This window comes from Zophobas morio, unplaced genomic scaffold (assembly GCF_036711695.1).
Source record: "Zophobas morio isolate AGI-343-1 ecotype UQ-CSIRO unplaced genomic scaffold, CSIRO_AGI_Zmor_V1 ptg000402l, whole genome shotgun sequence".
NCBI lineage: Eukaryota > Metazoa > Arthropoda > Insecta > Coleoptera > Tenebrionidae > Zophobas > Zophobas morio.
In genome coordinates, this window is record NW_026972506.1 from 210,073 (window position 1) to 235,372 (window position 25,300).

Below are 25,300 nucleotides of genomic sequence, written 5' to 3' on the forward strand. Positions count from 1 at the left end.
ACCAACTCATCTCCCGCTTTTTAGAGCCAACAAAGCTCAGGCTTTTCAGCGCCATCAAGAATTTCCTTTTAAAATATACTTAACAGGGTACAAACGACATGTAAAATAAAAAAAGAACAAGTATAAACTGCATTACTAACTAAAATTCTTATTCTTTTTATATATATTTGCTCTAACAATCCTTAAAAGGATGAAAATGACACCACTGTGATTATCCATGGATTACTGCTATAAACTCCGCACAATAGCTATAAAAGGAGGCAGGTCTGGATTTTAACATTTTCACTAATTTTTAAATAACAATAAATCCTTGTAAGTTGATTCATGTCTAAAAAACTTAAACTTTAGCCCTGTGAGCAACTTAGGATTATTTGATAACATCTCTTTTTTGGTGCTCGAAAACTAAGTAGCTTGGTGTAATGATTGACCATTCAAGCAGAACGCTCACTTAAGCTACCTAACTTAAAAATTAAGACTATAAGTAACGTTTTATACCCTTAACTATGCGAAAAGAGCGAGTTAAATAATACTAACAAACTACTTTTTATCTCATATAAAAGAGTGGTCTATAACTTCTATGTAATATATTCTTTCGCTGTATATAAACGCCCCATGATTTATAAGAAACTTGCATCTGCACCGAGACTGTAAGATTGAGTTTAATAACGGAAAGAATCAAAAAAACGCAAAAAAATGCTTTGAGCGGGCTAGCGCTCACTCCAACAATTGCTATCAACGATAATAATCTATAATTCTTTGTAATTTACCAAAATGGAAGACCTAAGAACCTGTTGAACTTAGTAATATACATAAAATACTAACATTTACAAACAACATACACATGAACATTAATAAACAAAAAACAAAAAAACAAAAAACCACACAAAAATTGTTCTTTAAGATAATCTAAATAATAAGCATAAACTAATTATTTATAGGGTTGATTTTACCAGCTTAATGTACAAAAAGTATAATATAGCCCTATTGCAAAAAAAAAACTCTGTAATAATTTATTTGATAATTTTCAAGTTGCACCACCTAAAGTTAACAAACGAAGAGAAGAAGAAAAAAGTACCCTTTTCCTTAAAACCGATGAGGTTCCCTCAAGCGCTCAACCCTCACATTACTTAAAGCAAAACTACTAATTCAAACATTTCGGAAGGAGTTGATATTACAGGCAGGGAACCCTCGAGAAGAAATATAAAACAAAAACGTTATATAATATAATAATAAGATATACTATAGGCTTTAACTTCAATGTGATACATTTATATGATCCAAAAACGAAAAGCGCTGTAGAAATTTAGTGTAGGAACACCAAACCAATTTTTTTTTTTTACAGGAAGTAACAAGAGGGTTAAAAAAACAGAAGCAGCGCTTGAAAGGGTGCATTTATGAGTGCGTGCAGCCCTCGACCCTTCATATTACACACACAGGAGATACTTTTTTTTAATTATGTATATTTTTATAAACTAATATAGCCTTTACTAACTTTAGTTTTTCTTTTAAAAGAACTAACAAACGCGTTTATTCGCATAACCTAAAATTATATAAACGGGAAAAAGTATCCCTTTGTAAAAACATATAATTGACTTGATTGCCTTAACACATCTGACTCCCTTTCTTTTGTTCTCGTCTTCTCTGTTGATGGTGTTAACAAACTTATCTAGTTACACTGACAAAATAATTACTAGAATAATCTGCGAACGAAAAGTATGTACATATCTGTTCGACCTTTAACGTATTACAATTCATAACACAATGCAATGGTTTTTCACAAGCATACCACAAAAAGAAACTGAAAAACTGAAGGTTTTTATCAAAAAATTAATCTTTATGAAAACCGATTTACTACAAGGGGCTATTAATGAACAAAAGGCTTACATAAACAAGCATGTTGTATTTCCTATATTCCCTACAGGAAATTGAATGATTGACTCTTTCTTAGCCAAGAGTATTGCCTAAAAGAAACCTATTTTTATGTAAATACTATAATGCAAGTTTGTTAATTTTTTTTTGTACTCTTTTGAGATAACATTTATAAGTCATAAGAAATTACTACTTTTATAAGTGTAATTTAACTGTGCAATCCAATGTCCAACTCGCTGAGCTACGAGCTATAATGAATCAAAATCTACTAGTCAATAATTTTGTTGCTTCACCGGTTAGTAAACTGGATCGTTTTCTTTTTTTCATAGTCAGATTATACATATAATCCCTGTGAATTTCCCTAAAAGAATAAAAAACCATTTAAGTCGGTTTCGACTCCCCTCCGCTTTGTAAAAAATTTTTACCACCTAATTAATGTAATAATCATTTCACTTTTTATATATGTAAGCTTGACTTAACGGCCTGTGACTACTTGGTTCATGCCATTATTAATACGCTCCATGTTTTTTAGATTCTGTTTTCCTTCATAAATTTTTTTTTTATAGTTAGTTTTCATGCACCTTAAAAGTTTAGAGTAATTAAATGAATTTCTCGGTCCCTAAATTATGTCAATTAACTTATACTTAACGGCCTATAATATATTGTAGTGGGTTTTTAGCAGAGTCCCACTACTTCTGACCAGATGCCGAGAGTCCTGTACCATTTCTACTACCTTTTAATTCCTCAGATCACTTATGATACTTTTGCAGGGGAACGTTTAGGCGCTAAGCGTCTGCGTTGTGATTGTGGGCGTGCTTAGCAAGGCTAATCAGTCCGCGCTTGATTTTACTAAGCGTCTGCATAAATTCTCATTTTAAAAAAAAGTTCTAGATTAAGCAGTCGACATTGCCGAGCTTATGCGAAAGAATAGAATGAATTTATCCTCCAAAAGCTTTTCTTTATTTAACAATCGTTTAAAATCTCTACTTGGACAGGTTCGGTTATCTTTTATTTAGTTTTTTTTAACGTAATAAATTATTTGTGATCCAATTAAAAAAACGGTAAATAATATTGTTTTAGACAATAAAATAAGTGTTAAGCTTTAAACCTAATAGTTTACGTATCCGGTTTATTTAGTTTTGGCATCAATCTCCGAAGAAAGAATTTAAGCAGCTTTAAAACTCTTTTAAGCAATACGAAAAGGTTACAATATATATATAATATATATACATTTTCGAACGACCGAAGCTAATTTAAAAAAATATATGCTAAAGTGATCGTTCATGGCTGTATTATAAAAAGTCAACTTTACAGAGTTATTGTCAAACTTGTTACATCGGTTTATTTTATATTAGTACCCTTCTTATAAAATTATAATATAAACATTAATAAATCGCTCATACTTTCTATCTCCAAAAGTACAGATCAGAACACACATTTATATTGGTATAGGTACTATATTTCTTTCGGATGGAATCATCCATGAAGCACAAAATTAAAATTAGTTAAACATCACTTATTAGTTCAAATATAGGGAATATATTATGTATAGCGATAGTATAAAATTATATAAGTAACCCACAGTTGCACAAGCACACATAAAAAAAAAACTGGAAGGGTCACTAAAAGTTATTAAACCTATTTATTTTCGAAAAAGCAAAGTAGTTCGAACATTGAAAGGCTACAAAAAATACCAATTCTGTTTGCCAAAAAAGTTTTGTAAATCTAGTATGGTTAATTTCAGAATATTTTTCTATTTAGTTTTTATAAATAAACATAAAATAATTCCTTTTTAGTTTTAATAAGAGCAAGACAAAACTACAATGCTCTTGCTCTTTAACAAATATAAAAAAACTGAACCGCTAAAGCAAAACTACTAGGCAAAAGCGTTACATTGCACTAATTACACTCAGGTTCCCATATTATACCGCCATTTACAAATAATTGATGGCTATCGCCACATGCGAACCACGGAAAAACACGTCGACCCCCCACTGCATGCAAGATGACGTGTTGCATTTATAGCAACCTATTGTGTGCTTAGAGGCTCAACTAAGTGCAAAAATTATGTAAATTATAGTTGTCTATAATTATCTTATATAAATTCGAAGATTGGTTTTTTTACTATTCTTTCTTAAGTAAACAATTATTTTATAATATAAAAATTTAGAAACGGCCTTCACGAGACCAGGGAAGTAAAGCTTTCAACATGAGCCATATATATGCTACTGAAACATATAAAAATAAGTTTGTTAGTCCTCTATATTTGTTATAAAGTAATTCAATAATTTATTTTTGTTAACTTTTTTTATATACTGTGGAGAAAGTAGAGATATTATATTATATAGCTTTGTAAACTTGTAATTTTGTAGCTAATAATGTTTTTAGCTACACTACTTTATATATTAATTATATAGAAATATGAACTGCGAGGAGTGTGGAAGTGGTAAGTTTATTGAAGTGGACAATGGTTTCAAAGTTTGTGTAGAGTGCGGTGAGTAAGTTTTTATGTATCAACCGCTTTCTTCTGTAAGCTTTTATAATTTCTTGCGATCCCTTTTATTGAGTTAGGAACTCATTTAAGAGGATATCAAGCAATTACAGACGAGGAATACATATGTGGTTCTTTGCAACAAAGGCGCGGAAGAAAAGTTAAAGGTACTTTTAGTATAAAGTACTTTTTTTCAACCGCGGGCCTACCCGGTAATTGCTAGGGAAAACCCACGATTCATTGGAAGCTTCCTTAAATGCGTCCTTACAAGATGACTATATTACGCAACTGAAGCGATTGTTAAAAGTACTGCAGTCGATTATTCAGTTACAAGTTAAAGCTCTGATTTCTTTTGGCTGCACAACTGCTTTAGAGGTCTATTATCTTGCCTTCATTATGTTATTGTGGCAGTAGTGAATTTTAATTGATAAAGTCTATTATTTTTCTTAGGAAATAATATTTTTAGTTTTTATGTATATTTATTATATAAACTCAACTTTATACAGCTTTAGAAAAGTTAACATTGTTTTTATTAGTGTATAAAGCGAAGTATTTTGAAATTTGCACGCTAGTTAAATTTTTTTTTATTTTTGTTCGCATTTTGATTTTAGCTTGTTATTGCGCTCTTCTATAGGACAGCGCAAAGGGCATTTGGACAGTCTATATAGCTTCCTTCGAAAATGGCATGCACGACGAATTTTTGGCCAAACTGCAGACAGTTGCTGGGAGAGGGCGTTCTTCTTGTTTACTCAATGATGCCAGCGCTCTGAGCGAGGATGGCGGCAAAGAATCTTATTTATCGACTACTGGAAAAAGTTAGCTACTGTTTTTAAACTCTGTTAAGCTCTTCCCTCTCATTTTCTTAAAGGTACAACTGCAGAAAGTATGTACTCTCTCTCTCCGAATCTGGAATTGACGCTGGTTGTAGTATACTTGGGAGTTTTGTACCTTCATATACCCCTCACAGCTTTGGATTTCTGCGAGTAGGCGCCCTACTTTCTAGTGTTTGCGATCTGTTTTTAATCAGAACTACCGTGCACAGCATGGCTCTGAAAAATGCGATACCCTTTTACGACTCTTGCGTGGATCACCCGGAATTCCGACTGCTTCATCCTACTCATAAACAACGATTACTTAAAAAAGTAATAACTGTGTTCATAAAGGGAAGGAAATTGTTTCTTTATATTATTTTGCGAAGAACGTTTTGACTTCTAGATACCTTCACAAACGAACGACTTTGGTCGCCAAGAAACTTGGCCTAAGTCCACCGCCTCTTAACTTTTTGCCTTTGGCTTATCGTTACGCGAGAAAGCTTATGTTTCCTTGTACATTTACTATGTAGTTTATTATCTTTGACGTTAAGATAGTTAACGTAATTTTTTTAAGCTGCAATAGCGCAAGTTGCGCACGTTCTGCACCAAAAATCTGGTGTTGACCGCTGCTTGAGAGTAACCTCCCCTCCGCGTGTTATAGTCATTGCATGTCTCATTATTGCTGTAAAACTCTGTTACGGCAGCGAGTGTGAATACGAGTACGGGAGGTTCTTCCTTTGCCAGGAAGCGCACTTTCTCTTTGATCTGCGTGCTTTCACTTCTCCAGCGACTCCTTCTTCGAAGAAGTGGCAGGCCCTTTTTCTTGGGCGAGTTGGTTAAGAAAAATTTATCAGAAGAGTTTCAGTGGAGGCGAAAGTCCTGCGCTCTGCGCCCGGGACTTGAGGTCTATAGTTTATAAGAAGGGCTCTTTTATTTTTTAACTCTCTTAGTTGGGCAGGCGGGCTAGTAAACTCGGTTACCATATCCCGTCGAGAGACTATGAATATCTTAAAGAGAAAATTTTTAAGCCTATCAGGACATCCCAGGGTTATTTTTCGTGACCTTTGCTACGTTTGTTGTGGATATTGAGTTTATTTTCTTAATTTGAACTCCTCTTTTTTCCCCCTGCTAACTGTTACCCCCCCTCCCCCCATTGTTATATAAAGTTAAAGATTTGCAACTGTTTTTTGAATCAATGAAGGAGTCGATCCTTTTAAGTGATGCTGAGAGCGATGAAAGCTGCCACAATATAGGCAGCCCCCCTTACTTCCAACAAACTGCCGTAGAAAACGAGTCATGCTCAAAGAAGCCCTCAGAACATAAGAAACTACGCTCTGAACACCACGACGCTCACGGCAGCCCTCACGTTAACTATAGCAGTAACTACTTCTCTAATACTACCAACCATTATATTAATTATAGCGTCTACAAAAAAACTATAGAAAAAGTGTTAAGTTTTCAAGTTCTTACAGCTATTGGAAAGAGAGATTACGAGCTATTTCCGTTACTTCGACAGAATAAACTCTCTTCGTTGTCCATTAAACAGTTTTCCTTGGAATACACGTTGGCTTTTAAGTTACTATGTCTTTCAACTTTTAACAGTTCAAGTTCCCGCTTGGTAGACGGGCAAACACGTCTCTGTGAAGATCGCGTTCTTGATAAAGTTTGTTCCCTTATTGATCTGTTAAATACGTTGATCAACTGCGCCTACGGACATAGAAATGCATTGCTCTCTTGTTACTGTACTGGTATTACCCCAAGCAATATTATTGCCGTTGCACATGACAACACTAACCTTGAACTTTGCAACTCCCTAGCTGAAGCTAACCACCATTGTAGTATTGTTTCCAGCTATGACTCTGATGAGTATCCTGGTGGTACTACTCTCAACCCATCTCCTGAAGTTATTGAGAGTAAAAGAACTTGCGAGAATGAAACCGCAGGTCTTGTTAATCTCCGAAAGTCTTATTATAAGATCAACAGCCGAACTCAATACAATGATAAATGTAGCAAAGATGCGTGGCCTATAGAGCCTAGTCTTGATATTGTTCCCAATCCCTTTGACTATTTGAATCTTCTTTTTAACTTTGAAAAGTCTTTAGATGCTATTTTTAATTTGCTGCAGTCTGAAATTGTTAGTGACCACAGATTTTCGTCTCCACTCAATTGTCAGTATTTATGCAGTTTTTTTACAAGTCCGACACTTAGTAACGCTCAAAAAATCCACACTTATTTTCTTGATGTTCTTTTTTATTTTAAGAAGACTTTTTCTTTAAAAAACTTTGCGTTATTTAGAGGAGAGACAAGTTACCGCATCAACGTGAGTGGCAAAAGTAATTTGAAGAAGAAAAATAGTTTGCTTAATAAGAGAAAATACGTCTACAGGCACGGCGTCTTTTGCATGACTGACACTTTGCATACACAAAGTTTAGTGGAGAGAGACATAACAGCAAATAAGTTGGTCAGGAAGGAAAAATTGTCCATTTCTTATAAATTGGGACTATCACGTCTTCTTAGTGCGCAGACAAAGCGACTTCAGGAACTAATGAAAGGTTTGCTATTCAAGGCAATACTTTTGTTGGTTACTATTTTTTTTTTAACAAGGCGTCCACCCCTCTCAAAGGTATAACCTTCAGTCCGGTATCTTTTCCTTTTCGTTCGCCTTTGAAGTTTTTCTTAAAGAGTGTAGCAAGCTGGTTGACTTAACGCCAAAGGTTTTAGTTTTATAAAGGTAAAATCGCGCCAGAGTAACTTTTTTTAATAGGATATCCACCGGCATGTTATTTTCTTGGAGTATAGATTGTTTAAAGCTAGTAAAAAATAAGGTTTATGTTTTTTTGGTCCTTGCTGAATATACATTAACGTACACTTTTCTATTAGTTGTATATTTTTGCAGGTTACTTTGTTTGATTCGTTGTTTGGACTTTAGTCCTTTGCTATGGTAGGTATTATATTTGGTGAAACCTTTATAATGGCTACCTTTTTTCATTTAACCTGTTATAATTCTATTTATAGTATTAAGCGATTGTTTATTTGCTTTAAGTTAATAAAAGTTAACGTATATATAGAGTTGTAAGTTCCAACGAAACGCAAAATAAAAATTAAATGGGGAAAAAGTGGATGCTGTTATAACAATTTTGAGCCCTTATACTATTATTTGTGTTCGCCATCTTTTTGACTGGACCGCTTTGCTATGTATGACTCCTTCCCTTTTGGTTTAAATTTAATGGAAATCTTATTTTAGTGACCAGACAGTCAGTGGCTTGTAATTTTTTTTTAATAGAGCGGTGATTTTTCGGTGCAATCGTAAAGCACTACGTTGAGTGTTGTGCACCTGTTAGAAAAGATGTAGAATAAAGTTTGCGTTTTCATAGAATTTTTTGCTTTTCTCTTTTTAAAACAACAAATCAGATTCCTACAGTTTATGTTAATTTTGCCGGAATGGTGAGATTAAAAGTCATGAGGTTTATTAATAAGTTTCGGAAACTTAGTGTAACAAAAAAAATAGCTTAAAAATGAATTTTTTTATAATTATAATTTTCTTACAAAAATAAAGTGAGGATTAGATCATAGCGCACTAAGGTAACTAAAGTTATTTGTAAGTAAAGATATATTAATAGTTAACTTTTTGAAAGCTTATCATTCTAATATATTAAAGATAAAAGTATAATCGCTCTCTAATAATTAGCTCAGTCAGCAAAGGCATCCCTGTGAAATAGAGTAAACGTGATAGTACTTGCAAAGTTGGAGGATTATACTGAACATACTTTTTTAATATTTATTTTGGTACCGTCAAAATTTAGTGTGCTCCACTTGAAACAAATTTCTTTGATAAGTTTTAATACTTCTTTGTATCGTTAAAGCCGATTAGAAATTTATAAATTCCCTATAAAGATACCCAAGCTTTCTATGAAAGCTTCGAAATCGTTAAAATAGGTTTTGAATGTAAAAATTTAACTGAATTGACTTCTCTCTTTTATATTAATATAACTATAATTTTCTCCTCCTCGGCCTACTCAAGTTTTTAACACGGAGCCTGAATCTCTATCTAGTAGGAACTTTTATAAAACGCTATTTTTTTTAAAAAAAAAGTATAGTTAAAAAGAAACAAAGTGAAAAACTATACCTGCCTGTTCAAACAGTTCGGGCCACCGAACTATAAATTTTTTGGTTCGGCGGAGGTAGAAGTTATCACCTAATCTTGCTAAAGATCTATTATTGCTAATATTTCTTAACACAGCCATACTGCATGGCCTAGCGCGGGGCGCTCCTCATTTACTAGCTCTTCACCTCAGGGATGAAGATTAGCCTCGTTTATTGTCTCAAACTACTTATATTATTGCCTTCCGCTTAATAGCAGTAGCGAATATGTAATTGTCACCATAAAGTTAGTAGGGGATGCCCTTATAAACATCCATTAATTTTTAACTAAGGTTAAAGAATTTTGAAAGGTATATACAAACTATTTATTTAAGCCTCTTTTTATTTAATTTAAAGTATATTGGTTTATTAAACCAGCTATATCCCATGTTTTCCCTTGACAATTATTTGCTAGTCGTACTTAGTAAAAATCAAACTTTTTAGTAACCCAAACTTTTAGGAGTTACTTCCGACTCTTTTATCATTTTCAGTGTTTTGATGAGTTGACTTGGCTTTAACACATTTGTGGATCCTCGTATATAATATAATTATTGACATCCCCCTTGTTACAATAAAAAATCACTAACCCAACAAGATTAACCGATTTTTCATGCTTGAAAGTTCATAGACATGACGCATTTCCGAGCGAGAAATTCCACCGATTACAAATATTATCAAAGTCGGGCCTCGAAATTTATCTTCACTTTCGTTTTTAAGTTTTTTTTCAGCCCAAACTGGAGTTCGTCTGTAATTAAATATTAAATATAATGTTTAGCAATAGCATGGCTAAAAAACTTATCGCATAAGTCATTTATTGTAATAAAGGTGTAGTTAATTAGCTTATTCTACCATTAGTAAAAGATCAAGTTATGGCAACTATATCCTACTTTCTGGCCTTCTTGTAACTTTCTAGGCGTACGACGACAACGTCATCACAGTTTACACTGTATAGTTACTCTCACAAATACTTAACGAAATTAATAAAACTTTTGAAGGTTGAGCGCGCTGTTTTCAGAAGATGCGCCTACTTTACCGCTTTAACTGCAGTTACCTTAAAGGTAAATAATAAGTTTTCTACTTAAAACTCGAACTTCTGTATTGTCACTCAAAAGTAATTTCGTCGAGGTTAACACACTAACGTTGAGCCTTGTTAACAACGGGAGCCCACGGGAATGCGTACCGATTGAAAGAGTTTTTAAGCACAATGGAAGGTCGTTAGCGGATAACGAGCTTCTTACGAATACACTTTTAATAGGCATCCGAACCTCTTTAACTCCCTAACAAAAAATTTCATGGTCGAAACAAATCGGAGCTGCAGGTTTTTTATAGTGATGGTAATTTTTTGACATGTTTTCAAACCACCCTAATAAGTTAACTTAAAGTTGTAGTACTTATAGACACATAAGGCACGTTTTAGCCTAAGGAAGCTTATGTTTCGGGCGTATTTTACACAAAGACGCTATTGTATAATAAGAATAATAATATATGGACGATCGTTGTGAAGAAGCTCCTGTGTTATAAGCATCCGAGCTTTTACTGGCTTGCGTCGGGGGTTTTTCTTCGACAAATAATATATCAGCAGCTTCGTATTGACCATTCAAACAGTACTAATAACAATGATTATTAAGTATAAATTTTAATATTAGTAATTTTACTTCCATAATATCACGAAGTACAGGAACCCAGCGAGAATCAGCGTACCATCCTTAATATATATAAAAATTTCAATGTTATTAACAGCTCGTTTTAGAGTCACAACAGGAAGCTTTAAAAATCCAGTAAAGTTATTATTAAGGTTCATTGAACTAATAAAATAGCATAATAACAAGTTTTACTATTTATCTTACAACTATAAAATAAAAAGCCCACCGCTTCTGTCGCGCTTAATCCTTTTTATAGGTTGCCAATTCGTTTCATTTTCGCTCAAGACCTAATAATTATAATTATACTAATTATTATTATTAATATTATAAAGTACTTTGACATCAAGCAACGAAAGATTATTGATAGCCGTTCTATGCTCATTCGAGAGTTGGGCCATATTATACAATTTTTCCAAGTCTTTCTTACTAATTCCTTTTCATAATGATAATAACCAAAAAATATAATCCCTTTCATAATGATAATAAACCAAAAAATATGATTATACTCGTAATATTATAACGCACCCTGCTTGATAATAACATAAGCCATAATTATCCGAACTTTATTTTCTTCAGAAGCATTCTGATCGCTGAGAATTTGAGTTATAAGCGGCATCTTCAAAAAGTAAACAAGCAAAATTATTATGTTTCTCATGTAATTCAAAAGTATGTATTAAGAGAAAAGTAACCAAATCTTTCGTATTTATTTTTAGTCCGGTAGAATCTTCCCCAACCGCGAGATCCTGCAGCAAGTCAATGTTACCAATTTCATTAGTTTTATACTCCACATGTATATATTTATTATTACTATAGTAGGCATAGAGAGTCATGTGTAAGAGATAACCTGCTCGGCTTTAGTGAGCGCCTCCAAATTTTGGCGGTTGTACTCGTCCATGCACTTCTCTGTGGTGTGCAGGTGAAAAGCTTGTTTCGTGAGCTCCCTTTGGTGCTCGGGCATCGCCTTCATGGCGTCTTGCAACTCTTGAATGGAAACCTCCACAGAGACATTCAGAAGAAATATTGACTAGAAAATACTTCGTCGAACCTTTTCTTTTTTTAAATTTTTAGTACGACTCGTAGCTCTGTTTTCGCGAATTTTCCCGCCAACCGTTTGGATAGTTTCCGCAATGTGTAGGTGACGAAGCTAAAATGAGGAACATAAGCAGGTGTACAGTCTTCAAAGCGCGACGAAATATGAAGACTTGCAGCCAAAGTGCGTCCTCCATACCGATAACCACTTCCTTGCACCTTCCATTCGACTCGTATCTATTGCAAAGTAAGCACGACACACGCAAAAAGAAGTAGAGTATTACTTGTAAACGTCATTATCAACTTGAAGAAGGTCGTATATCATTGGTTGATAGTGACAGTCGTGTAATACGAGAGTTAAAACGTCCTGAGCCCTATCCACAATTATTAACTGCCCTTTATCGGCATTTTTCTTTAAAAGACACCAAATAAATAACAAAGAAAATAAAAATTAATAAATATTAAAGAAGCGCACACGAGCTAAGTTTGCCTCGTCAACGTACTGACCGAGCAGCGCATAACATTTTTGCGCAAGAGACTTGCAGTAACGCCCGTGCTTCCAGTAACCAACATACACGTCTTCTTGAAGAGTGACGCATAGCGTGGCCAGCTGGCACGGCTTAAATATAGAAATATATCCAAGGTGTAACAGCACAGAAAAACACCTGCCGAGCCATGTGCAAAATGTCCGGCTCAGCCTCGCTAAAGCGTTCCCACGTACCCAAGTCATTGTAAAAACCAAAGATTTGCTCTTCTAATGCTATGAACAGCTCTCTTATCTGTATTGGTTAAAATAGTAATGGTTTACCTAAGAAATCGAGGTTGAGTTCCGTCAGACATTTTAAAAAAGCCGAAGCATTAGATTTAGACACTTTTTCAAATAGTTCAGTATTTAAAGCTGAGTGTATTAATTTAAGTATTATTTTTTATTAACTCTAAAAAACTTAAAATATGGCGCATGAGCAAGTAAGCGTTAATAAGTCAATCAATGTCAGTTTAAGTAATCCAAAAAAACGCTTGGAGTGAAGCAAATAAAAAATTTAAAGAATGTTTTTCATATAAAAATAGAATTACGGGTCAAAGTAAATAGATAAGCGGCTTTGTAAGGAGCCTTCGAAGAGTCCTTATAGTCGTTAATGAAAAGATCTACAGACGATTCAGTAGCAGATATAATGTAAACGGCCTCAAAGTTTGGAAATGGCCGGCGACTCAGCTCAAGTTTTTCAACAACTATTAAAAAGTGTTTTAAGCTTACATTTTTTCTTTTTTAAACAAAATTAAATAAACGAAGAACAAATTTTTGCACAATTCACACAAAATATAAAAGGACAACTTAAAAATTTACAAGTAAAATTAAAAATATGTTACTTAGTTTGTTATACTGGCCATCCTTCCTAAGAAAATACTCTCTACTAATAAAAAATTCACTTTTGCTTATAATAGTTTTAAAATTTTTTGGTGAGCGATAACAAAACAGCTTCAGAGAGTATTATATATAGGCTTGGCTGATAACGCAAACCTAACTTACTTAAATTTTCATACGTACAAGCTTATTTAAAAAGTGAATTTGGGTTTACCGGTAATTGTCTTAAACATACAAAAATGGAAAATAAGGTAACGAAACTTATGAACCTGTTATCCCGTGTTCAGTTAAGTCGTTAATTCGAAGTGCACTCGCGATAACCTTAGTGGAAACGGAGTCGACCACCAAAATCCTCCAAGCTTTAGCTTCAGAATCTTTTACTTTCTTGAAAACTTCGTTAACTAAACCTAAGTAAGGAAGAAACAAGATAATATAGAATTGGTTTATCTTAGAAAAATATTAACGTTTGTATGTCTGACTTTTCAATGCGCTCATTCTGTAAGCCTCTGGAAATAAAGTGATTTCTAGTATCTCAAAGTTAAATAATTTCAGTGGTGTGTACGAGTCAATAGGTTTTATACAAGAAAGTTACGAAGGGGCCAAGCTGATTAAGAAGGGTTGAAAGGTCATTCGCTAAATATTTGTATATTGTAATATTGTATTGTCTTCTGATTGGATATGATTCTTCTCCGGCAAAGTTGCTTGGACTTGATTAAAAAAAAAATTCTGCGTATAAACTGCTTAAATTCAATTTAAAACTATATTATAACCCATTACCCAAATGGAATATATAAATTTTATGCTCAGTATTTTCAACATAGTTGTGTGATAATACGGTTAAGATAATACCACAAAGTTTTTATACGTATAACACTGCATAAGGGTACGTGTCGGATACCGTATGCGACTAGTAGGTGGCCGGTTTTTTTTCGCATTAGGTAATAATGCAAGAGTAGTACCTCTTAAATACTAATTTGTACTCAAAAGCATTGTAATTAATCCATAACGCATTCAGTAAATATGAACTTGTTTTCCTTATCGCTTAAATGTATCTGAGAAATTCCTAACCTTAACAAAAATAATTGTTTAAAAAGTTATTTAGTAGGAGAAAAATTGAACCTTAAGGCTTATAATGATATAAAAGCAGTTTCTATATAGAAGAGTTGTAGATAGATATTTAGATTAAATAACTGTTAGCTTCCTTCTAGTAGCTCTTATGACATATCATTTCGTTTCTTTTAAACTAACTTTCGTGAATGCCAAGAATGCGCAAGAGCCACTCTTTTCTTTTAACAGTTCCGACCAAGGTTGAAGGAAAAACGAAGTTTTTTATATAGATATAACATGTTGCCTACACCTATTTACAAAAAATGTTACAAAAATAAACGTACTCTGGTCTTCTGTTGGAAAGAAAGGCGATCCTCTAGTGCAAAATAGTACCCTGTTTTTTAATTACGACCCCAGATCCAAAAATTTTAATGATTAATTTAAAAATGTGAAACACTAAGGACAATAGCAGTTAATTACAGTCAATTGAAAATAATTTGTATCCTCAAACATTAAAAGCGGTGCCATACGTTTTTTAAAAAAACTAATATTTTCAACCAATATTAGAAAAAATTTTAATTATAAGACTATTGAGTTAATTAATTCATAAGCAAGCAAATAATACAAAAGAGTGGATGATGGGGAAAAAACTGGATAAAGCCTTATCCGTTTTTTTCGGTTTATACACTTGTAACTTTGATATATACCATAAATCAGGTCTCATTTTTCAAGGCCTGCCACTCAATTTGAATCGCTGCAAGTCCATGTGACTCTTCCTCATTTAAATAAGAGTACAACTTAGTAAAAAAAATATTCATTTTTAGTAAGGTCTGAACTTTCTAATCCGGCTTAGAGACAAAAAGGAGATCTTTATAAATTTTCCGAGTTAGAATTTAACTTATAACTTAACTGCAAAATAGTTAAGAAAATTGCGTTAATTACTTTTACGGTGGACGATCCATAAGCCAATCAGGGCTAGCAGTAGAGAATTGGTTTATAGTGCTGTGGTGAAAACAAGGCCTGAGACGCTAAAACAAATGCTGCCGAAGACGCAGAAAACGTATCATTACGTGCTGGGCGGTGGAACGTACAAGTATAATTTAAGCTTAAAACGAAGCAATACCATTAATATATGTATGTATACCTCCAGCTTATACCTATGTTTGACAGAGTGTGTTGTCCTATATTCGTGAGTAATTGTGTTCAAAGACGATAACCAGGAGCTTAAGCCAAAGATCTTAATATAAAGCATTGTTTTAAACAAACCACGGTAAGCTCCATGAGGATTAGCTGCTTGTTATATTTTACTTTAATGCGAGGACGCTAATGTTGGCGAGTCGTAAGCCCAATCACAGATACGTATGGCCTGTTTAGCCGTATACACACGCACGTGCCGCATGTTGTGCAACATTAGCACTAAGTAAAGGGTACAAAATTTTGAGTCCTCGTCTTAACCTTCCCCGCTACGTGGACTACGTCCGCCCCCCATGACCAGATTATCGTCTATGATAACCCACAAAAAATCATCTGGGAAACAATACGGAAATACTTTGCCTTCTTTAAGCCTAGTGATGCAGTGTGTTTCTTCGGGATAAAAAGAGCGTTAACCTCCGAATTTAATGGTAATCCCTTCGTGTCGACACCAGTAGGCGAGTGTGACCAGGTGGTACTGCAGACGCTGATGCGATTAAGACCGACGACTTTGATTAGAGGTGAATCGTCGTAGTATTATCTGTGTAAAGGCGATACGCGTGAGAGGGTGAGGGTTCGTCAGCAGAGGACCCAAGGGCCTTGTAGCCCACGGCAATATTTGGGTGTTTCCAACTCAGTCGCAGTCATATAAACCAACTTAAAAGTGGAGCCTGTTTACCCAAAAAACCCCCCGAAAAATAAAAGAAATTTGACAGCCACAGTAAGTAAATTAAAAGAAATTATGTCTCCTGGGATATATGCTAACTTTAAAATTTTTATTGACACACCCTAAAAGGATGACTTAGCTCTCTACAATATTAGAGTTGAAATTTACCTTTGAAAATTTTTCACTACAAATTTTAATATAAATGAGTTGTTACTCTAATAATATTTCCTTCCTAAGGGGCAAGCATACCTATATTTGGTGAAAGCTTTTACCTCTATCATTGTCTTTCTAATATTTATCATCGTAATTAATAAGTTTCCCTCCGCCACCGCTCTTTAGTGTTTAAACGTTGCACGCCATGAATACCAGAGCTATAGTTTAAAGTCGCTTGCTAAGTCTAGGTACTTTGCGACTTGAAAGACACCTATTGACATGGTGTACTTTAATAACTAAGCGATTGTCTCCTTTGAGAGTTGAGGTCAACTATTGGCCTTCGTAACCAACATACCTCTAAGCAGATACCGGAAGGCGCGAGGGGGCTTCGAATAAGAAAGAAAAAATTCGTATGTGTCCTCTGTACGACCAGCCGTCTAAATTCTCTTTTTGTACACAATATGATTTTGTTAGAAAGTTTACACTTTATATACTAAAGATAAAACTATCCGCAAACTTCACATAATAAAATCGAACAAATATAAAACATCAATAAAGAATCAGATCGCTTTTTAGTTTGTAAAAAGATTTATTGCTTCTCTTGATAACTTTTATAAAGGTTAATAAATTTATATATAGAAGGTGAACAAATATTCTATATTTATCGTGGTTGACCAACTTCCTGTTTTGAAAAATTATAGCTGTTTAAGTGCATCTTCTCTTTGTTTTTTTATAAGCTGTGAACATTCATTATAACTAGAGCCTAAACCAAAGCCAAATCCGAGGAACACGGGCAAAGCCTTCCTTTCTAAAAAACGGTGAAAATAAATAAAACTTCTTTAAAAAAAGAGAATTTAAAGAGTACTGGAAAAAAAATTGTAATATATGTACGCCTTTAAGTTTATATATTTACCAAGAGTTCCCTATTACTTAGTTTTATAATCAAATATTCATATTTCTTTAATTACTGTTAAGTTACAGCAAAAAAGATTATTGGTAAGTAAGCTAATAAGTCATTCTTATTATGTAATTAAAGTAAGTCTTTAAAAAAACTTAATTTATAAGAGCACAAAAAAATTGCTACATTCTAAACTAAAGGAGACGGTTCGCTAAAGTATATTTTCTAAGAAAAATGTGTACAATAGTAGTGAATACTACAGTAAAAGTGTTTTACGAAAACTACCTAAACTATCCAGAGTCTAACAAAAACTATATAAAAAAATAAAAATAAAAATTTGTTAGAATAAGTACTTCTAAATATAAATAACGAGCTGAGTGCCCCAACCGCAGTGGCCAACGCTATATAAATAAGTATTATATTATTTAGTAAAAGGATTTAAATAGAGTCTAACCAATATTAGTAATAGATTTGTATATAATATGATCCATAATAAGTTGCTCGGTCCTTTCCATTTTATATCACAATGAAAACAAACTTGCCTCCGAATTTGTAGGCCACTGTTAATGTGTAAAAATGTTCCAAATATCGCCCTCACCGATATCTCCTCCCTTACAACACATTGATTTAGCAGACGTACTCGTTAAACCTTTTTTAACAAATCAAATTAAACCACAACTTTTTTAGTGACGACACCACTATTGCTAAACTAGACCGCCAACCTTAAACTGTTACAGTCCTGAAGGATCTATACTCTACACCAAATTTTGCAGACACGAGGACATAGAACGCCAGGATGGATTTATATCAAGCCCGTCAACTAGTGGGAGGATTTTAGAAATTTTTACATTCTTTATAAAAAAGTGCCGCCTTACTTTTTAATTCTTGACTGCTTTACTTTAGCTGTTCTGCTTTATCTTTCTGTTTTTCTTTTTTTTTCTTTTAATATTTTCTGCTTATCTTTTATTTCTAGGGAGAGGCTCACCTAACAGCTTTGCGCCTACACCCGTAAAAAGAAGTGAGTTAGGAGGCGCGGTATACAAGCATACATTACTAACCTTAAAAAGCATTAAAATGCGTGATAGGGTTTTCATTATAGCTGTTAATGGCTTTGTCACGAGATGCGCCTCCGCATTTTATAACTATAATCTGTTTGTCAACTGGATTCAAGAAACCTTTTGCGTAACTAGGGTATGGAGGGTAAGGCGTTTGGGATAAAGCATTAGGTTATCACGTAAATCCATTATACCGGGGCTAAAGTACTGGCGAGGTCAAATATGCAAATCCATCAGAGATCATCGTTGGAAGAGGACCTAAGACCTTGAGTTTACGCGTTTATGCTCTTTAACACTGCGCTACATCGTAATTCTCAATCCTCTGTTAGAACTGTTAAGAAAAAACATTTTTTTTTGGATTGTTAGGACTCATTAACTTTAAATTTACTTTGAAGGGCGGCCACTTTTTGGTTTAGTGGAAAATTTAAGCAGTACGAGCTTCGCTCTCAACATTAATTTAAGTGTAGGATAACGATTCTTTTACATTAAAATGAGGCCTATACTGGAGTACCTATTTGCGTACACTGCAATTGAGCAGTAGGCCGTTCTATGTGTGTATGAAGATATCCAAGGCTTAAATACACAAAACTACTCCAACCAAATTTAACTTTAAACAGATTTTTTGAATCAGGTGCGCCCACCTTCATATTTGGGCCCAAATAAAGTAATTTTTCTTCACACAGGGTAATAATTGCGAAGTAGGTAATTTTTTTTTAAAAGAGCTGCTGAAATTTTTCTTGCATTTATGCGTTAAAGCTGCAGGATGCAGGATTATTCGGATAATTACGCACTCCCATTTCCTTTAAACTAAATTTTTTGAATGCCTGGCTTGTTCATAAAATAAATTTTACTGAGTAGTGAGCAGAGTTACTTTTTGGTCATATCATTTTAAGTTTAGGCTTTAACTGGTCTGTACCTTAGTCGCCAGAAAGACCAAATATATAGAGGAATAACTGTTTTGGGAAAACTAATAGCTAGCTGCTAAGTTCAAAAGTAAATAAATTTCTTTTTAAAACAAAATGTTTAACTTAAGTTATATTTAACAAAAAAGAGACTGTCCCACTTCGGGGAAGGTGAGGTAATTTCAATATTTTTTCAAGATATCATCAACTAGCGCCACTTAATTAAAAGGGCCGCTTAGCCTTTTAATCTCCAAGTTCTTCGTGCGTTATTCTTTTGTCGATCAAAAAATATTAGCAAAAAGTCTTCTTCCGAAAGTAAAAAAGCTGTATACTAAGAAATTTAGTGTTTTCCAACAAGACGGAGCCTCTTTTCACACAGCCGAGGCAACACAAATATGGCTCTCGGAAAAGGAGCTCAAAGTTTTTTCGTGGCCTTCTAGTAGCTCAGATTTTAGTAGTATTAAAACAATGGCATAAGATGGAGCGCAATTACGAAATAACCCTTAGAGGACAATTCCAAATTTATAGTCGTAGCTAGCAGATTCACGGACTAAGTTTACATTTGAGTTTTGTAAATCTTTATCAGCGATAATGCCTTTCAGAATACCAGCAGATGTCAGGGCAAAAAGAGATGTAAACTATATTAAACCATACATAATCGATTTCGTCCTGGGATATATAGTTGTCTACGATACCTCATATTATAATTTATTTAATCCTAATTACTTTAAAGGCGTAAGTACCTACTTTTGCTACATTAAATGCAAATTCAGTAATAAAACTTTCATATTTTTGACGAACAGTTTTAATAAACTTTACTACTTTTATTAAATAATAACACACAAAATACTAAAGGGCTTTTGTTAGGGCTCGTGCCTTTAATAAGTAGTTAATAAAATATTTTTTAATATAATAACATTTTGCAATGTTACTGCTACTTTAAACATTATTAGCGTTACTTACAGTAATATTATTGTGAGTATACAAAAAATATTTCCGAAATCGAAGGAACAAGAGGACAGATATAAATGCAGGAACTTAAGTAACCTGGCTAGTTGTAACTGTATTATTAGAGCATGTGTAAAATGGTTACTCGATCCGTTAGGCCATTAGATGTCTCTCCATGCTTGAAAGTGGACGCCCACCTTCACATTAAAAGAGAAGAATAGTTTTGAGTTATCGTGTGTTTATAAAAATTTGTTTTTTTTCTGCTTTGCATTTTACGCTTCATTTTCGATCGACTTAATGGCTCACTACGGCAAGGTTCAGCTTCATGATGGTTCAACTATTATTCCAGCGACTCAGCGCCCTGATGGAAGCTGGAGAAAAGAAAGAAGGGTAAAACCTGGTTATGTACCTCCCGAAGAACAAGGTGTTATGTTTTATACTCTAATATTATTACCTAGTATATTTTCATTGAAAGAAAAGTTTAGAAGCATAGCGCAAATAAGCCAAGAAAATAGAAAGAGAGCCGTAAGTTTTTTAGTATCATCCATATCGTGTCAAGGCTATTCATGTTTTCACCACCTTAACTTTTCTCGCTATATTTTTAGTCTAACAATCCAGTTCCTGGTGTTATTTTGTTTACGTCAATCCATGAAAAAAGTACCACCCTGAGAAATAAGCAGAAGGCCGAGGCCAAAAAGAAGCGCGCTGCTGCCAAAAGACTCGAACAGGGTTTAACTTTTTTTGTTGTAAGGAAGGTAATATTACACTTTAGGACGAAATACTTTTTTACCTGGTAAAGATGGTACTAATAAAGAAACTCTTACGAAAGCTATGGAGGGTTTAACGCTGATTGCTACTGACAACTCTTCTCTCGCTATTGAAAGGTTTATATACGTTAGACTTTATGTTCGCTCTTTCTATATAAGCAATTTATGTTTATGTGTAAGCTTTTTGTCGTATAGCCTACGATCAAGCATTTTATTTTTATTAAAATGAATGGGACAGAACGCATGATTTGAAAAGAATTCACATATATATAACATATTAACTTTATGCTTGTAGTTTCGAATTTATTAAAGACCCTTAACTTAGTCTTTCAGAGGTCTAACTCACGCACTAAACTTAAACGTTTTTAGTTTGTCCGATCCGGAATCGTTAAAGAGGAAAATTAAAAATTTAAAACAGAAACTAAAACAATCTGAAGAGCTCAAAGCCAAAGTGAATAATATGGAGATAGAGCCCAACCTCGACCAAGTTAAAAAGATCGGTAGCTAAATAGTAATAACATTGAATAAAAATAATATTAGTAACTTTAATATAGAACGAATCGAGGAAGTTAGGGAGCTACTAAAAGCACTGGAAGAGAAACTAAGGGGCATGTCGTAGTCTTCTATCGTTATAATAAAACCACGTCCTTGCACTGACTGCTTTTTTGGTTCCATTGGTCGCTGTGCTTTACTCTTCGCTCATGCTGACGTCGGTGAAGCCCTCCTTGAAGGGAAATGCGAATAGGCAAATGAACTTCGGCCTATACTTATAAGTACGTTGCCAAAGAGGGGCATTTGCGAGCCATCTGGTTCAGGGCTTGATTGGCCTTCCAATGGGGCCTCATTGCTATGTAGAGCGTTTGCCCGGAGCTTCAAGCTTTCCATCTCTGGTGGGTTAAAGTAGGGTTAGGGTTTAGAGGCACTTGCTTACACGTAAGAGGGCGCTACTCACCATCCCAGAAGGTATCGGATCCGCTTTCTTCAGAAAGTTGCCTTTTGGGCGCCTCCTCGTCTTCCGCCGTCAAAGGCACCTCCACGCATTCCAACATTTTCAGTAGCTATTCAAACAGTACCGCTTTTTAGCTTGCGCGAATGCACAGCATTCTACACGCACCCGCTCTCTCACGGCAGTATCATGCGTTTTTATTTTGACCTTGCGAGTTGAACTTTTTGATGCCCTTTTTACTATTAAGTTGATACCTGTTTGTATTTGTTACAAGCCTTAGAGTCAATAATTATCATGGAAAACTGCCTTTTCTCGTAACGACTTTTTCCTGGATTCTCCTCAAGAGGACTTCGTGTTTGGCGAAGTAGCCAGAGTTCAGGTTGTACAGGAAAAAAAGATGATAATTGGTCAATAACACCTAACAGCGGTTGGCACGCCTCCTAGTCTTATAAATGATACGAAAAAGCGTACAATTCTCTTTTTTCCTTGCGAAGTAGCTTTTGAATAGCTTATATGGTCCACATACGCCTCGTGCTTAAAGCTGCCATTGCACATCGTCCTTAAAATGTAGTTCCCCTGACCAATAAGCATATGTGCCGTTTTATTTATTGCAGGCAGGCAGGAAAGTACGGATGATGCATGCAGGTCATAAGGACGGATGATTCCATCGGCATCTATAAATCGTGGCGGTCGTGCTCTCTAATATCCAGTAATCATGAGAACAGGCAGGTAGTACAATATATTGCTCAATGACGTACTTTCATGATCCGACTTTTGGAAGCCCAAATGACAAGCGCATTTAATAAGTAAGTGGTCAAATCCAGAAACGCCAGAAGTGGCCTTATAATGAAGGCTAGCAAGCCTCGACAGAGACCTTTCATAAGACCGATGGGGCCTTCAACGCGTTATCGTATATTATTTCTTTACGATAATCACAACTCTCTGCAACCTTGCCGTTTATAGCCCTCCAGCGGTTTTATAATTATCGCAATTAACTAACAAAGACGCAAAGATAGTCAACTTTAAGCATAGATAATAGCAGTTTCTAGACTACCGCTATAGCCAAGCCATGCGCAAACAATTGTGCGCCAAGCAATATGCTCGCGAAACATGTGCTCGGCTTGATTGTCAGTTTCTCTTTCCTAACAGCAGTTTAAGAGAATGTAACATTATTACCAGGGCAAAGTACCTCGATTTCTTATAGGAAGGATCGAGGGTGCACGAGCAGAGCAGGCCGCTCAGCGTACTCAGCAAACTGACAATCATATTGAAGACTCCAGAGCACGTGTATGACCAAAGAGCTGGGAATAACGTTTTTAGCACCACCGCCTACAGTGAAAGTCGCCGCTTACCTTTACATCCCATACGCAACCCTCTACCCAGTCTTCCCTCTTTAGCTCCGAAGAATGTCTTTTAAAGGTGGTGTTAGTCCGCGTGTACAAACAATAGTTAAACGGCCTTTTCTTTCTTACCAACCGACCAAAACTCATCAAGCCAAAACTAATCTCGTGTAGGGTAGCAAGCGGGTTGCCAAGCCATGCGAGGCTGCCAAACGCCTTAAATAACTCGCGAATAATGTTAAAACGGTAGTGTCGCACAATGGCTTCGTAGGTTAACTTTCGTGTGCTGTGAGTAAACAAGGTTGTAGTCTCGCAATGGAATATGAAGTGACATTTCTACCTGACAGCATGAGCCCGCTGAACTTGAGAAAGCCGGATCGGTGTCCTGCTAACATTGCACTAAAGGAACGAGTAATGCTTTTCAAAATAAGGAAAACACCGGCAACGAACCACCGCGCCTCCGATAGACCGCAGCAAGATGAGCACGAAATTGTTACCAGGATCAGAGAGTGCTTGCTCTCCGCTAGAAAGCATAAAGGTCAGAAGAAAACTTATCGAGCTGATGTTCAAATGCTCGTAGTAAAGTGTTCGCGTGGCTTTCTGGTCCGTATTCAAAACCAGCTCATGAGAGACTTCAATTAGTGCCTCTCCCATGGCATCCATTGGCTCTTCTACCATAAATTGATCCGGAAGGTCGTCAAAAGAAAACTAATGGAAAACGTTAGGGAAACTCAGCTGAAAGAAGCGATAATATGTAGCATACAAAACGGAAAAGTTCTGTTAGAAAATTTTCTTCCACTTGAAAAACCATAGGTCGAACTTTAATTTTTATCAAAGGATAGTGCTCTAGATATATCGATTGTCCCGCAGTTAGTCTGGCCTGCACACCACGTGTTCACAATACGACCTCGGCATAACGAATAGTAGCAACCTTGACGAGCTTGGCATAAAAAAACGGGAATAAAGGATCGTCTTGAGCCGCGCCAGGTTGGTAAGAAGCAGTGAGCAAGACAGGGAAGAGCGTGTCCGTTTGGTTGTCCAACTACAAGGCGAAGTGAATTGAAAACTTTTAACAAGGAGGGCTAAAAGGACCACCTGCAAATGTTGCACTTTCACAGTCATATCTACTTCTAGACGAGAAACGTTACAGTCGACGGACACGCAATCCACGTGAAGATAGCACAACTCCTGCTGGGCGAAAGAAGGTCGCATGAGTAGAGCAACGGCATATTGATGCGAAGGGCTACTTTAGAATGGAGGCTGATGAGCGAGACTCCCGCACCCGCCAGAGACAGATGTCCTTCAAAAACCACCTCGCTTGGAGAGTCAGATGCTTTGGTAGAGGCAGTCTTCCGGCTGCTGAAGCGATCCAATATACGATTGACAACACTATGCCTTTCCTAATATTAAACAACTTTAAACGCTGACAGTAAACAGTTCAGCGCGCGCTTCTACCGAAAAAAGAAGGATTCGGGTGGGCCCTTCCGGGAAAGAGACTCCGTATATTATTTTTCCCTTGTCACCGATCTTTACCGTCTGAAAGGTGCGCTGAATCTACGAATGGCAAGACTATTGTCTATAGTAGAAAAATGTAGTGCTAAATCCAACCTCCTCCATGCTAATGGTTACCCAGTGGCTTTTCGTCAAGGCCTTCTCCTTGCCCACAACTTTCCATTTTATCTCGTGAATCCCACAAGCTGAAAAGCAGACATCTTCATTTCGTAATATGTCACCAAAAAAAGAGATATACGATTATCGTATGTGTAAGGAAGAGCCCGTCCTGGAAGAAGCAGGTGTTTAATACTGCCTTTACTACTTTCTTTAAAAACTACGGCATGATCCAAAAAATTTTCCACTCTCACTGCCTCTGGATGCTGGTTTTCTCTGAAAGAGGCAATCAAAGTGGCTCCTTCCAAACGAACTTCACAGCGCAACTGCCGAATAATGTAGTAAAATGGTAACTGACTGGTAGAAACGACAAAATATACCACGCGAAAGCGCACTGAACTGTCAAGAGGACCTGCATCTGAAGCGTCAAG

At 35.4% G+C, this 25,300-nt stretch overlaps 4 protein-coding genes and 2 long non-coding RNA genes across 11 annotated transcripts; 3 read left to right on the forward strand and 3 right to left on the reverse strand.

The window, feature by feature from the left end:
• The first annotated feature begins 4,290 nt into the window (after positions 1 to 4,290).
• On the forward strand, positions 4,291 to 6,113 carry LOC135120633 (uncharacterized). Its single transcript, XM_064044972.1, has 9 exons — positions 4,291 to 4,363; positions 4,441 to 4,527; positions 4,584 to 4,735; positions 4,995 to 5,175; positions 5,229 to 5,343; positions 5,388 to 5,502; positions 5,559 to 5,685; positions 5,747 to 5,900; positions 5,960 to 6,113. The coding sequence occupies exons 1-9, from the start codon at positions 4,291 to 4,293 to the stop codon at positions 6,111 to 6,113; spliced, it is 1,158 nt and encodes a 385-aa protein (XP_063901042.1).
• Positions 6,114 to 7,447: 1,334 nt separating this feature from the next.
• Positions 7,448 to 8,452, forward strand: LOC135120624 (uncharacterized). The gene is made up of 5 exons (XR_010278668.1): positions 7,448 to 7,724; positions 7,777 to 7,886; positions 7,937 to 7,997; positions 8,053 to 8,113; positions 8,241 to 8,452. It is a non-coding gene; the product is annotated as an uncharacterized LOC135120624 (long non-coding RNA).
• Positions 8,453 to 9,656: 1,204 nt separating this feature from the next.
• On the reverse strand, positions 9,657 to 14,805 carry LOC135120621 (syntaxin-binding protein 1-like). Of its 4 annotated transcripts, none has more exons than XM_064044955.1 (20): positions 14,739 to 14,805; positions 13,929 to 14,073; positions 13,812 to 13,871; positions 13,617 to 13,754; positions 13,059 to 13,214; positions 12,793 to 12,882; positions 12,650 to 12,744; positions 12,460 to 12,603; positions 12,269 to 12,396; positions 12,158 to 12,221; positions 12,001 to 12,099; positions 11,800 to 11,949; positions 11,645 to 11,698; positions 11,481 to 11,571; positions 11,291 to 11,388; positions 11,182 to 11,242; positions 10,968 to 11,017; positions 10,804 to 10,919; positions 9,900 to 10,057; positions 9,657 to 9,844 (listed from the first exon to the last, which is right to left on the reverse strand). In XM_064044955.1, exons 3-20 carry the CDS (start codon positions 13,840 to 13,842, stop codon positions 9,753 to 9,755), a joined length of 1,815 nt encoding a protein of 604 aa, XP_063901025.1. In that variant the 5' UTR covers positions 13,843 to 13,871; positions 13,929 to 14,073; positions 14,739 to 14,805; the 3' UTR covers positions 9,657 to 9,752. The 4 variants fall into 4 exon arrangements, with proteins under 4 accessions (XP_063901025.1, XP_063901026.1, XP_063901027.1 ...); XM_064044956.1 differs by having other exon boundaries at positions 13,812 to 13,878; positions 13,940 to 14,084; positions 14,739 to 14,768; XM_064044957.1 differs by having other exon boundaries at positions 12,460 to 12,594; positions 13,929 to 14,084; positions 14,739 to 14,768.
• Positions 14,806 to 17,072: 2,267 nt separating this feature from the next.
• On the reverse strand, positions 17,073 to 17,858 carry LOC135120614 (uncharacterized). The gene is made up of 3 exons (XR_010278666.1): positions 17,758 to 17,858; positions 17,657 to 17,704; positions 17,073 to 17,213 (listed from the first exon to the last, which is right to left on the reverse strand). It is a non-coding gene; the product is annotated as an uncharacterized LOC135120614 (long non-coding RNA).
• A 2,578-nt stretch (positions 17,859 to 20,436) lies between these two features.
• On the forward strand, positions 20,437 to 21,616 carry LOC135120619 (partner of Y14 and mago-like). 3 transcript variants are annotated; one of them, XM_064044949.1, is made up of 6 exons: positions 20,437 to 20,632; positions 20,684 to 20,733; positions 20,814 to 20,937; positions 21,008 to 21,092; positions 21,345 to 21,475; positions 21,530 to 21,616. In XM_064044949.1, the coding sequence occupies exons 1-6, from the start codon at positions 20,506 to 20,508 to the stop codon at positions 21,592 to 21,594; spliced, it is 582 nt and encodes a 193-aa protein (XP_063901019.1). In that variant the 5' UTR covers positions 20,437 to 20,505; the 3' UTR covers positions 21,595 to 21,616. The 3 variants fall into 3 exon arrangements, with proteins under 3 accessions (XP_063901019.1, XP_063901022.1, XP_063901021.1); XM_064044952.1 differs by having other exon boundaries at positions 20,689 to 20,733; XM_064044951.1 differs by having other exon boundaries at positions 20,437 to 20,598; positions 20,667 to 20,733.
• Positions 21,536 to 25,294, reverse strand: LOC135120618 (uncharacterized). Its single transcript, XM_064044948.1, has 23 exons — positions 25,250 to 25,294; positions 25,012 to 25,195; positions 24,870 to 24,958; positions 24,717 to 24,815; positions 24,509 to 24,661; positions 24,357 to 24,449; positions 24,193 to 24,303; positions 24,025 to 24,141; positions 23,712 to 23,969; positions 23,602 to 23,660; positions 23,394 to 23,547; positions 23,274 to 23,331; positions 23,111 to 23,222; positions 22,976 to 23,063; positions 22,871 to 22,916; positions 22,680 to 22,816; positions 22,552 to 22,620; positions 22,393 to 22,497; positions 22,228 to 22,339; positions 22,090 to 22,175; positions 21,928 to 22,033; positions 21,753 to 21,862; positions 21,536 to 21,699 (listed from the first exon to the last, which is right to left on the reverse strand). The coding sequence occupies exons 3-23, from the start codon at positions 24,876 to 24,878 to the stop codon at positions 21,664 to 21,666; spliced, it is 2,118 nt and encodes a 705-aa protein (XP_063901018.1). The 5' UTR covers positions 24,879 to 24,958; positions 25,012 to 25,195; positions 25,250 to 25,294; the 3' UTR covers positions 21,536 to 21,663.
• Between the last annotated feature and the right edge of the window lie 6 nt (positions 25,295 to 25,300).